Source organism: Pempheris klunzingeri, chromosome 14 (assembly GCF_042242105.1).
Source record: "Pempheris klunzingeri isolate RE-2024b chromosome 14, fPemKlu1.hap1, whole genome shotgun sequence".
Taxonomy (NCBI): Eukaryota; Metazoa; Chordata; class Actinopteri; order Acropomatiformes; family Pempheridae; genus Pempheris; species Pempheris klunzingeri.
Window position 1 is genome coordinate 7,059,527 of NC_092025.1, and position 13,150 is coordinate 7,072,676.

At 43.5% G+C, this 13,150-nt stretch overlaps 1 protein-coding gene across 1 annotated transcript; it reads right to left on the bottom strand.

The window, feature by feature from the left end:
- Nucleotides 1-1,745: 1,745 nt before the first annotated feature.
- Nucleotides 1,746-10,819, bottom strand: adssl (adenylosuccinate synthase, like). Its single transcript, XM_070843798.1, has 13 exons — nucleotides 10,528-10,819; nucleotides 9,859-9,961; nucleotides 9,207-9,275; nucleotides 8,319-8,369; nucleotides 8,175-8,241; nucleotides 7,954-8,061; nucleotides 6,971-7,052; nucleotides 6,265-6,391; nucleotides 6,023-6,177; nucleotides 4,410-4,534; nucleotides 4,177-4,274; nucleotides 2,750-2,899; nucleotides 1,746-2,646 (listed from the first exon to the last, which is right to left on the bottom strand). Exons 1-13 carry the CDS (start codon nucleotides 10,759-10,761, stop codon nucleotides 2,594-2,596), a joined length of 1,422 nt encoding a protein of 473 aa, XP_070699899.1. The 5' UTR covers nucleotides 10,762-10,819; the 3' UTR covers nucleotides 1,746-2,593.
- Between the last annotated feature and the right edge of the window lie 2,331 nt (nucleotides 10,820-13,150).

Below are 13,150 nucleotides of genomic sequence, written 5' to 3' on the forward strand. Positions count from 1 at the left end.
TTTGACGTTTGTACCCACTGTGGTTGGTTGACATTTTCCAGAATTGTGCTGTTAGTTTTGGTACACTCACACCAACTTATACGTGTTCTGTTTGTATGCAGACTTTAATGGCACTTTGTAATTTCTGAGGGTTTTCCTCTAACCTGAGCGGAGGTTTAATCGGCCTGAAAACACCTGTGTGGGTGTGCAGGACCTTTAACGCATTAGGGGAAAGGTTGGAATATCTGAGAAGCTCCAGTTCACTGTTACAGCTCTAATCGATTTGCCAAGGAATCCACTTTACACTTTAATCCAATCCCTCCCGGTCCTGAAAAGCTTTTACACCAGCATGGTCAGCATAACTAAGGAGGGTGTAAAGTAAGAAAGAGTGAGAGAAAAGGAGGAGTGGATATCTTGTTGCTGTGTTATTACTTCTTTCCTCAATATACTAAAATCATCAGGAAAATGTAGTGTCTCAGAGAATATCTCCCTTATGGTTTTATGGTTGTACAGTGGATGCACTGATACCAAAATTGAAAGAATCCCACTTGGTCTCAAGCCTCTATGTCCAGAAGTCCTATTATCACGTCATGAGATGTCTAACGGGGTCAGTCTCAGAGGAGCAGACACAACCAGGTTTTCACACATGATCAGAGCACATCCTTATGGTCCCTTGAAGTGTAACTACCTAATAGTACCTAACACACACTTGACTCTGTGACCTTGAGGCTGAAGCCGACCACAATACCTGAAACACTGTGGACGTGACTGAAGCTTTTCTGTCTCACAGGAGAACCTGCATCACGTCATGTCACTTCAACTAGTCTTATTCCTTGATAAATCAAGCCGTTTACTGAATGGTGGCTACAGCTGGGTACTGACTGGAACATTTTAATACTGATGCTGGTACAGTGAGCTTCAATTTAACGGCTACTGAACAAGGACACACAGGTGAGAGGATTTATTCACCTTCTCTCTGCAGCACGGCAGAGTCTAAAGATACAGAGAATCTTCTGATATCTAAAGGAGCTTAGGTTCATCTTTGGACTGTTTAATGATAGATAAACTTTTCAATATTAGATTTATTTCCCAGTTCATAATTGTTGTGTAAGAATAAGGAGAAAATGAAAATTTGATGCAGCCCATAACTATGTCAACTCACCTGTATAGAAAAAACATTTTATCCAAAATATATTCAGTTCATCCTTGAGTCCAAGCGGATGAAGGTATTCTTGAGATATCATGTTCACGAAAATGGGACAGATGGACGGACAGACAACCCAAAAACACGATGGAGTGACGCTGATGAGAGCGAGAGGAATGAACCATAACAGTAAAGCTGCAGGTCCTGAGACCAAAACACTGAACTGAAGACCGGAGAGGAAATCCAGCCTGGTGATGACTCTCTGTGGGTTCATTACTACCAGTGACACCTCTCATGTAATGCATATTCATTTGACCAGTCAGTAATGTAAAAATATTGATCAGAGCAGCTATAAACTTGCTTACATTTTGTTGTAGACACATTCACAGACGGAGCACAACGGCATCACGTTATGCACAGATTTCACATGAGCCACGCTCCACAGACAGAGCACAGTTGTTCAAGGATAAATATGGGAGCAACTCAGGGTGAATAAGACGTCAATGACCAGGAGAAAGACACCTGAGAGAAATCTAATTACCGTCTCCAAACTTGTCTTCCAGACTTTCACAGGCTGAACCATTTACTAAAAGCAATATAAAAATGACAATAAAAGAACCACTAAATGTTAGTTTCCTTTTATTGACAACAGCAAGCTGAGTAGGAGTCTTTTACATTATCGACATGAAATGGTGTAGGAAACCTACTGAGATGTGCTCTGGTACTATTCAGCCCACTCCTTTACATTTACACAAAGCTCTCCGATACCACTCGATGTCTGTGTGTGGACGAGGAATTTCTACTCACTTTTCCTAAGTTATCACGAAGAAAACATCTATTCAAACTCAAGTTGCTTAGTGTCGATTATCCCTCTTGAGTATATCTTAAAAAGCCTCACGTTCATCCCAAAAATCATTATGAAAATATTGCTACAAACGTAACAGCTGAGATGATTCCATGTTTTTAAAGTGTTTTTAAAATTGTTCAATAGAAAAGTTCAATCGCACTGATCACATGATGGCTTTCAATCAGTTCTCCATCTCATTACAAAGCCTGAAAATAATCTCTTGCTTTCTATAGGTTGGCTTCTCCATCTGTTAACCAATGGCTCTTCAAATATACAGAATGTAAAAAAAATAACATGGTGAACAGTTATCATTAAAGGTGAATTATTTAGCCTCAGATGCTAAAGAATAAACTGCTTCACTGTGTGGAGTGGAGTAAAGAATGAGTGATCCAGGTTTTAAAAATCAACATCCTAATAAATATAGAAAACATTATGAGGAATGCATAAATTATATCTAAGAGAAATTACTGTAAATGTGACACACAAGCAGCAACTAAAAGTCCCACAAATAGCCTTGCTGGTGAAGTATTTCCTTTGAATTTTAAATTCCTCTGGTAATCCCATCAAAACCTGAAAATGTGATTGGAGCTGTAGTTGAAGAGGACTACAGGGCCGCAGACGGATCAAAACAGTTTGATCATGCTCTCTCTGGATTTGCCGACTCCAACCCACTTCACTGAAATGAGAGAAAAAAGACAAGAGGTGAGTGGCAGGTTTGGCAAAGCCAAGGACGGTTTGGCTGCGGTTTCTCCATTAATGTAAAGTGCCTCTTTACAAACCTGGCACTTGCAGGAAGTCCTCGATGAAGTGAATGTAATTTTGTGCCTGTGACGGCAGCTCCTCGAAGCTCCGAGCTGCCTCGGTGCTGCAGCACCAGCCGGGCAGCGTCATGTAGTCCACCGACACCCGCGTCAAGACGTCCATGTTTGCTACAACGGAAGCAAATCAGTAGCACTGAGCGGAAGACGGGATTGGTTTTGTTGTGGTTTACAGTTACTGATTCATCACAAGACTGGATCAGGAGGAGAGCCTCCTTGACAAACATCCAGCACCAATGAGAAATGCATGAGGGAATCGGTGTTAGCACACAGGCCGAGAACAGCTGCAGAGTCTCATGAAGCAGAAAGAGAAACTTGTTTTATCGTCCACTGGTTCAGCAGCTTAACAATTCAATCTGCCCCATTTGGTGGCGCAGGCACAGAGACGGAGAAGACGAATGCATCCTCAAATCTGCTGCAGAATAGATTCTCAAAAGCCTAAACTGGAGTGTTTCCTGAGAGTATAGGTCCATGAAAACTAAAACACAGGGAGCGTAAAAGCTGCTCATTCACCAGTTTGCTGTAATTAGTGATAACTTATCCATTACATAATCCTCTAAGCTGGGGATGCTAATTTAGAATTCTTTTTGTGACTGATTGTGAGCCTCTTTAAAAGATCAGAACTGTTAACCATCAGGATTAAAGTGTACTATTCAGAGTGGACCGATGTCTGTGATCAATTACAAAACTACCAATGCAGCTATTTTTCCCATAAGAAAGGGTTTCTTTTACCATGTTCAGTGCACTTGTCACTGATGTATTTGCAGCAGGAGCTCCTCACCCTGTCTTTCATAATGTCTAGCCTACTGTGGTAGCAGCAGCCGCTGCACTGGTGTGTGGAGAGGCCCATAGATCCACATCATGCCCTCCATCTCATGTGAACTCTTTTCAATCAACGCTACTTTTGCTGCTTTTTACAGTTTGTGTGTATACTTTATAAAAGCCCTCATATAAACAACACTACGGTATTTGTTAACTGTTTAACTGAGAGCATAAATCGGTCCAAATTTTTATAGTCGATTAACAGTTAAATGGTTTATTATTAACACCCCTAAGCAAAAATGTCAAACATTCACCAATTCCAGCTACTCAAAGGTGAGGATTTTCTGCTTTACTATCACTGACTTGTGTTTTATCAGTGGAAACTGTCTGTGTAGGTCAGACACAAATAATACAGCGAGTGTCCAGAAATAGTTTCAGATAATGAAAATTATTATTAGTCGCATCCCTACAGTTGTCAAACTCTGCCCTCTACTTCCAGGCAACACTAAAACGTAGTTTGAAGTGGTTAAACTAATGCTTGTTGCTGGCTGCTGAATCCATTTCTGTGTTTCTGAAACGGGCAGAAAAGAGCAAATCTATGAAACATCTCAGTGGGATTGACCTACCGGGGAAACTTGGTAGGGGTTTTCCATCAACCTTATAGGCCACGCCCACTTTAATGTCAGGTAGCGTGTCCAAAATGTCCAGCTTCGTCAGGGCAATTCTGCAAAAACACAAGTCACTCTGTTAAACTTGTGACACAGCAGGCAGTCAGAGAGCACGATGAAACTCACGACTGTACTGTGGCTACAGCGGCAGGTGGGGATGACGCTCTGAAAACTGTGGGATGGATCCTTACGCAGAGAAGCCGTTGACCATGTGGGCGTATCTGACCAGAATCAGGTCCAGCCAGCCACAGCGTCTCCTCCTGCCTGTCGTCACTCCGAACTCTCTCCCCCTGGACTGTAACAGAGCCCCAGTCTCCTACAATAAGAAGCACACACTGTCAACTGTGAAAGACAACAAGGAAGAAGAACTGCTTTGAAACAGAAAACTATCCTCCTCTTCCTCTCCATCGTTGTCTCATGTCAGTCAAATGTCTGCCTCTAACTTGCTATCTTCGGAGGTTTCTCTTTTCCCACTGGGTTTTTTGAGTTTTTCCTTCCCGAAGAAGGAGGGTTATAAAGGGCAGGTGATGCCTCGGACTGATCCACCGGACTGATCCATTGGCCTCATCGACTGCTGGACTCTTTATTAGATTGTTTGCTCGCTTACACTTGTTTATTTCAGTGAACTTTGTCAAGCACTATGAGACACTCTGTTGTGATATTGGCCTATACAAATAAAATTGAACTGAATTGAATACTTTCAAAATCAGATTATCATCAATTTTAAGGGATATTGTGTTGATTTGAGCTGCTTTGACGCCTTCATTCATGTCAAGAAAGGCAGCTGAGCTAACGTCCGCTTCCAGTAACATCCCGCCTCACTTTCATACGACCACACTCCTTTACAGTCAACCACTGAGGGGCAGCAAGTGCCTTATTGAAGTGCACATCGCTGGTAGACTGGACCCCTCCATCCCTACAGAATGTTTCCCATCGGTCTCATAGATTTGAACTAACCTGGATCTGACCACAAGTCTGACTCTGTGACCTTGAGGCTGAAGCCGACCACAATACCTGAAACACTGTTGATGTGACTGAGGCTTTTCTGTCTCACAGGAGAACCTGCATCACGTCATGTCACTTCAACTAGTCTTATTCCTTGATAAATCAAGCCGTTTACTGAATAGTGGCTACAGCTGGGTACTGACTGGAACATTTTAATACTGATGCTGGTACAGTGAGCTTCAATTTAACGGCTACTGAACAAGGACACACAGGTGAGAGGATTTATTCACCTTCTCTCTGCAGCACAGCTCAGTCAGAGAACGTTTGTTTAGTAATATATAGTTAAAAGTCTAAAGATACAGAGAATCTTCTGATATCTAAAGGAGCTTAGGTTCATCTTTGGACTGTTTAATAATAGATAAACTTTTCAATATTAGATTTATTTTCCAGTTCATAATTGTTGTGTAAGAATAAGGAGAAAATGAAAATTTGATGCAGATGCAAAAAAACATTTTATCATTCGTAAGTTAAATTATGTGAAACAACTAGAAACTGAAATGCTGAAATAACAAACACTCATCAAATCTAAACGACAAACATTTCCATTACCGCCATTTCACAACTAAACCTCGGCTCTTGTGAGTGCACTAATCTGACCATGACAACACATGTCTCCTGCCCAGTGGAGTATGTTGGCTATTCAACAATTGCTGCTGCTAAGCACCTGAGAGGCTGCTGTGATGAATTTGACCCTTTAATCACAACATCGACAGCTTTTCAGCTTGATAACACACATCTCTAATTAGCCGTATCTTCGTTAAAAGAAACTGCCTTTTTTCCCCCACGTGTCTTTACTCACATTATCCTGCTCTGTTGGGAAAGCACCGACGCCCACCCGGGTGGTGTATGCTTTGACGACACCGTATACTCGGCCAACATATGACGGTGGCACGCCAAGGCCGGTGCACACTCCTCCCACAGTGCAGTTGGAAGATGTCACGAAAGGATACGTCCCTGGACAGAGAAACAGCTGTTAAACCTGAGGAGGCAAAACACCCATCCATCTTTATAATTAATTCCACAAAACCCTGAGTTGCTCACCAAAGTCGATATCCAGGAGAGCAGCGTTGGCTCCCTCCACCAGGATTTTCTTACTGGGTCCAGTAAGAGCTTTGTGCATGAAGTACACCCCATCAGTCACCAGGGGGCGCAGTCTCTCTGCGTATCCCTGAGAAACAGAGACACCAACTAGTTCTTAGACCATTACAAGGTGAGCTATTTGACATCTACAGCTTAAAGACACCGATTACTGTTCAGCAATAAATACCAATTAGTTAGTTAACTGGCAGAGAAACAGACACCTTCATTATATGAAGCTTGTAAATAATGTTATTACTGTAATGTCTTCATATTTTATCCTTTTATGAACCTGAACTTAAAAGCTGCATTACTGTGATATAAATTATATTTTCATTGACATTAACCAACCTAAGTGTATATTAAAGAATTGTTTCTATGATCAGAGAATAGACCTCTCTCACAGGAGACATTTTGAATTGTCATACAGCAGCAGCAAAAACACATCAACTATCCCAATAAGTCAACATTCACAACACCAGGACCCTGAGGTTACAGGAGCTAAATGGAATTCAGCCATCATTCACTTTATTTACACTGGTGCTTTTCCTACTAGGACATGTCAACATGTCCATGAAAAACATCTGCTGTCACCATGTCGATGCCAAGCATTATCAGGGTGTGTGATTGTGTCAGTATTTCCTGGGTCTACATGATAACCTGTCCTCACCTTCAGCTGCTCCAGTTCACTGTCAATGTCCACGTTAAGGTTTGGATACATCGTCAGGAAATGTTCAGCCAACATGCGAAACCTGCGAGGAGGACACGGTTTGTTCAGTAAAGTCAAGGTGCATCCCTCTGTGCGACAGTACCCCTCCACTATTTCACATCACAGTGAGGTATACAGGACAGGCCGTTATGGTGCTGCCATTACAGCAGGGGGCAGCAGCTCTCACATGTGTGCCGTGGTGTTGCCATCTGGTGGCAGGAGATTCACACACTAGAATTACTGAGCACTGCATTATGGCACAAAGAAGTCTGTTCATTCGGGCTGATGTCTTCTGGTCGGTCAGTCGATGGGCAAATATCGTCCGACCTACTGACTCACTGGTCGATGTGTTACCTTCATGAGGAGAAATGTCTTGTGAGGCCATTGTTTTCATGTATTTATTATGCTGTGGTAAAGTAACTCACCATCGGTGGAGGACTGGTGCTGGATTGAAGGGAGTGATTGATAAGAGAGGGCGCTAGGTGCAGAAAAGATGTCAACACACACACATTTTCTAGTAGAGTAATCGTCTGTGTGTGTGTGTCCACACAAGAAGCAACGTCAGTGACAACACACGCACACGTCTTTGTCTTCTGCTGCTCCATGTTCTTCCTCTTCCAGGAGCCGGGCAGGCGACTATTCTACAGCAACGTTAATAAATTCACTGCACTGCCAGCACACACGCGTGTTCTTTCCTCGGCTCCGTGTTCTTCTTCAGTGAATGAATTAGCAAAGAGGAGGAGAAATAGTCTGACTGCCATGGATGCATTGTGCTCGCCCATCCCCCACAAGAAGAACATGGAGCATAATCTCTTGAGCATTTGAAGTCACTATGCACAGTTCACATCAGCAGTCCGACACTTTCTCCTGGTAGATCAGTAATTATGTGGAAACACACAAAGATAATATAACATTAAAAAACTTAAATAGAAAAAAAAACTCACTTATCCTCAAAAACCTTGAAATCCGAGACAAGGTCACAGACTCGCAGACCGTTTCGAGCAGCTTTGGAGGAGTAGGCCGGACCGATCCCCTTTTTGGTGGTTCCCAAACTGGAGAGCAAACAGAAACAGAACACTAAGAAGCATAATAAACTGTTTGATAGAAAAATAAAATCACCCCAACCTGACGACACTACACATTATAATATACACAGCAGATTTACTTTTTCCCTTCTTGTTGCTGCCGCTGCTGCTCCTGGATGCCATCCACAGCCTGATGGAAGTTGAACACTATATGTGGATAGAGGGGCCTGTCAATAAGAGCATGTTTCTAACTCAAAAACCTCAGGGAACAAATGTGTACTCACCAATGTGGGCACGGTCAGAAATCTTTAATCTCTCTTCCCATCCTTGTAATCCTGCACAGAGCACAAACAAAACAACAAAATAACCCATTACATGACTGCACTGCAGCATACACCTGCATACTAACAGGCAATACATCATGCAGGTTTTCCCGTGTATTAGGGACACATCTGTATGTTTTTGAAACCAATGCAAATACCAAATGTTTTTCCTTTCCTATTACCTGTTAATATACATTTTTAAAGCCATGTTACAAATATAAATACAACACATCTTTGATTATATTTTTGGTGACTTAAGTCAGACAGTACAATAGACCTTTTCTCTCACAGCTGATGTTGACTTGTCACAGTGGGGAAAGCACGTGTTACTAAACAGTAACTATTGGCGCTTTTCCACTAGCACCTACTCGGCTCGACCTTTAGGGTTTTCCATTAGGTGATAGTACCTGGTACCAGGTACTTTTTTAGTACCTACTCGGCCGGGGTTCCAAGCGAGCTGAGTCAAGCCGAAAATGTGACGTCAACAGAATGCCGGCCACTGATTGGCCGGGGAGAGACGTCACTGGATGAGTCATGAGAGCGACTCGTTCACAAGAATCAAACCCACCATTTTTAAAACCCTGGCAACAGCGACCGTGCATTTTTATTATTTCTGTGATCGAGGTAAACGGCTACACGCAAACCAAACACCGGCCGCCTTGCTATGACGACCCCACCCACTTTGAGGTGGTAAGTAGGTAGGTAGGTAGATAGGTAGGTGTTTGGCACGCACAATAGCAGGACTCTGAGACTGGAGTTAAATGGAATTCAGCCATCATTCATTTTATCATTTGCACCTGTGGCATGTCAGATGCCGATTCCTAAGGAAGACAACATAAAGAACTTTACCTTTGCCTTTCTGCAGGTTCTTTGCAGCCTCCTCAAACAGACCTGGTAGGTGTATCACCACTCCATTGCCTGTAATGTAAAAGCAAACTTTAACTCTCCTCATGACAAATAACCTCAAGCATTTCTTATGAGTAACAAAGTGCGGTTGTTACGCATGTTTCCCCTTGAGATTTATTTATGTAACACAAGCGACGCCATCTTGTCACTTTAGCAAGTCTTCCTCTAATGTTTCCTCATTTCATGGTTTCATAGTACCGGAAAATACAGCTACCATAAAGAGGAAATGCAAAACCAAGAGAGCACAGCAATGGCGATTATCAATGTGGAATCACTGGATATATTTACATTAGGTTTAAGTATCAGCTTCAAGTAGGTGGGATTTAATGCAGGGCTGGGATCAGTGTTTAACGGCGCGTACTGGAATCAGAGTGGATATTGATCTTAACTGTGTTTTTTATATATACACATAACAATGACTACAAACACAGAGCCACTTCCTAATCTACATGACAGCTGATAAGGCCGGCTGCTGTGGTTTAGATGTTCCCCTTCATGATGGTAATAGACTTGTGTTTTATTGATTTACTGATATCTTTATCTTCCCGCCAACTTCAAGTCTATCAAAATAAATAACACCAGCATGGTGTCATACCAATGAAGGAGATGGCCTTCTTGTTGAGCACTCCGCTGGGCAGCAGGTGGAAGTCGTACTCCACCTTGTCCACCACCACTGTGTGTCCCGCGTTGTTGCCTCCCTGCAAACAGCACAAACAAACAGTCACCTTGCCTGTAGGTAGTTTACTGATGAGACACACCACTGAGGGCCAGGAAACAGCGGGACACTGAGGACACTGTTGTATAACCCCTCAGACTGAGAACAGGGTCAGAGGTACAGAGTGCCATGTTTAGTTAACAGGTTTAAAACATCATATTTCTGCTAGTTCAACACTGTGTTGTGGAGGAAGAGGAACAGCTGGGGGACAGCGGGCGGCCAGAGCTTTATATAACAGTGCAGTCACCGACAGGACACGGTTATCAGCATGTGGAGGTCATTTGCTACAGTCAGCACGTTTAGCGACCAGGTAAAAAATCAGAGGAAACATGTTAGCTTTGGCTAGCATCCACTTAGCACCTCTACATCCGGGAGGTCAGACAAGGTTGTTGACGTCACAGCACGTAATGAATATTAAACAGCAGCTAAACGGTAACCGGTGGAAACTCCGTGTTATAGCGAACAGACGCGATGAAGGGGCCGCCATTATGTGTGAGACCTTCAGTCTGGTGTTAATTGTGGGGTTAAGTCGGCAGTGTAGCTGTGTACCTGACACCTGCACACAATATCCGCATCCATAGCGAGCAAGTCCACAACTTTTCCTTTGCCCTCGTCGCCCCACTGCGCCCCGAGCACCACGGTCACTTTGTTCTGGGGCTCCTTCGGGACCCGGAGAGCAGAGTCCTGGGTGGCGCTCTCCCGGGGCCGCTTCACCACCGGCTCCCCGTTCAGGGCCACGGTGTCCCGTCCGTTCACGTTAGCCATGGTGCTGTCGGATGCCATGCTGCTGCCTCTGCTGCTGCTGCTGTCCTCCTTTCACAAACCGGAAAATCGTTTTACCGCGTTTCTCTGCGTCACGGGAAGTACTTCCCTGTGGCTCCACCGCCACTCGCCGCTAGAGGGCAGCGTTTCTTCTACTGAACACAGGTACACTAATCAATTCATCCTCCCTTTAAATCTGTTTGACTAATGGATTAGCTAACACACGGACACTCCACTCAACTCGGTTTCTTTGTTTTGTTTAAGACTGTCGGAACTGCAGAAACAATCCTTGGTGCCAACCTGCTCTCCATCCAGAGTCAGGAGACGGGCAGAAAACATCACTGCAAACTATCACACCCTGGACTCGACCTGTTTTAACTCCTCCGCTCTTATAGGCACTACAGAGCACTGTTTGCCAAAACACATGAACCTTTTGTACCCACAGGCCACCACTCTGATGAACACTGGTGTCGATAATAACCCTCTAACACCAAATCATATAGTTTACAATGCACCATCTCTAACATGTACACACAGTCATGTACTTTTTTTCACATATTCATGCACACGATAGTCCTGTTTATTCTTTACCTTCATTTGTTAGGCTTTGTTGTCCTCGTTTCAGCTGTTCAGTCTATTCCTGTGGAAATACAATGAGAGCACTGAAAAAGAACGGAGTCAAGTTCCCCGTGTGTGTACACATACCAACACTGATTCTGACTCTGGCGCTGCTGAAGAGACATCATCATCATCATGGACAAGTATGCTTGGGATCATTGTCCTGTTGGAAGGTCCAGTGATGCCCAAGCTTCAGCTTCCTCACAAAACAGCCTGTTGTTTTCTCCAACGATTTCCTGATACTTGATTGAATCCATCTTCCTCCAAACGCTGCAGGTTTCCAGTGCCAGAGGAAGCAGTGCAGCTGCAGAGCATCACCGAGCCACCGCCATGCTTCACTGTAGGCACGGTGTTCTTTTCAGTGTCTGCCTCATTCTTCCTCCTCCAGACATAGCGCTGATCCACAGACCTGAAAAGTTCCAGTTTAGTTTCATCGCTCCACAGAACAGAATCCCAAAACTTCTGTGTCTTATTTATATGGTTTCAAGCATACTGGAGCCGACTTGTCTTGTGCTTTTGGGTCAGTAGTGGTGTACGTCTTGGGGGCCTTCAGCGTTTAGTGTGGGCCTTACTGTAGAGACTGAAAGCTCAGTGCCTGCTGCCACCAAGTCTGGCTGCAGTCACCAGTAGGGTTTTGGCCACCTGCCTCCTCAGAAATCTGGTGACGTCCAGGCAGTGCAGCCAGTGTTCCTTTAACTTTGAACTTGTGAACTATGTTTCCAACAGTATCTCTAGGAACAACCTGGTATTTGATGTGTTTTATCTCAGGCACATCTGATGCAACTAATGAGGCCCTTGATTAGTTACATCAGTACACCTAATTTGCAATGAGGGTTGAATAATTTTAGGTGCAACTGTATATAGAGCAGGTCTAGACCGAACTCTTCAATTAAGAGAGACCCAATTATTCAAGAATACAAAATGAAGGATTCAAGAACTCCCATATGAGCAAGAACCAGGAAACAATAGTAAGAAAAGCTCCCTTCTACACAGGAAGAAATCTCAGACAGAACTCGGCTCTGGGGAGGGCAGCTTTCTGTTTGGGTCAGTGTGGTGGGAGAGAGAGATGCACAGCAACACCAATTCTAACAATAGCAACTATACTACTGATGACAGGACTCTGACTAATAATGAATAACATGACAAAACAATGAGTAATATGACCCATAATATATAATGACTAATAATAGTAACAGTAGCCGCGGGGGTCGCGCAGACCCACGGTGGTCGGTGATCTGCAGCAGCGATTCATGGAGGCCGTAGATAATCCTGTGGACAGACAACATGGCTTGTTTCATGTCAGGGAGTTAATGAGTGTAGAGTATAGTTTCTAAATTACCAGAGTATCCATTTTGTAATGCAGTGTGTCTGCTTTGCATTCATGGGCATGATTTGGCCTGTCATGGTATATTCTAATATTCTATTTAAAAGAAAGATATAAAAAAGCATTTTTATTTCGAGTGGTGGTTTCACTTGTTAACTGACTGATGCACAAGCTTTAATTTATGAACTGATCAAGTTAATTAAAGGTCCCATATTATGCAAAATGCACTTTTTAATGTCTTCAACCTAAATATGTGTCCCCGGTGTGCATACAGACTGCCTGACTCAGAGTAAAGACCGTCCACTCTCTGTTTCTCCTGCTCCATCTTTATGTAAATGTGCGTGAAAACACGCTGTTTAGATTTGGCTCCCCTTATGATGTCATAAGGGGATCTGTTGACCATGTGATGTCCTCCAGCCCTTCAGCAGGTCGACTGTCTCCGCCAATGAAAACCCTCTGAATCCATTT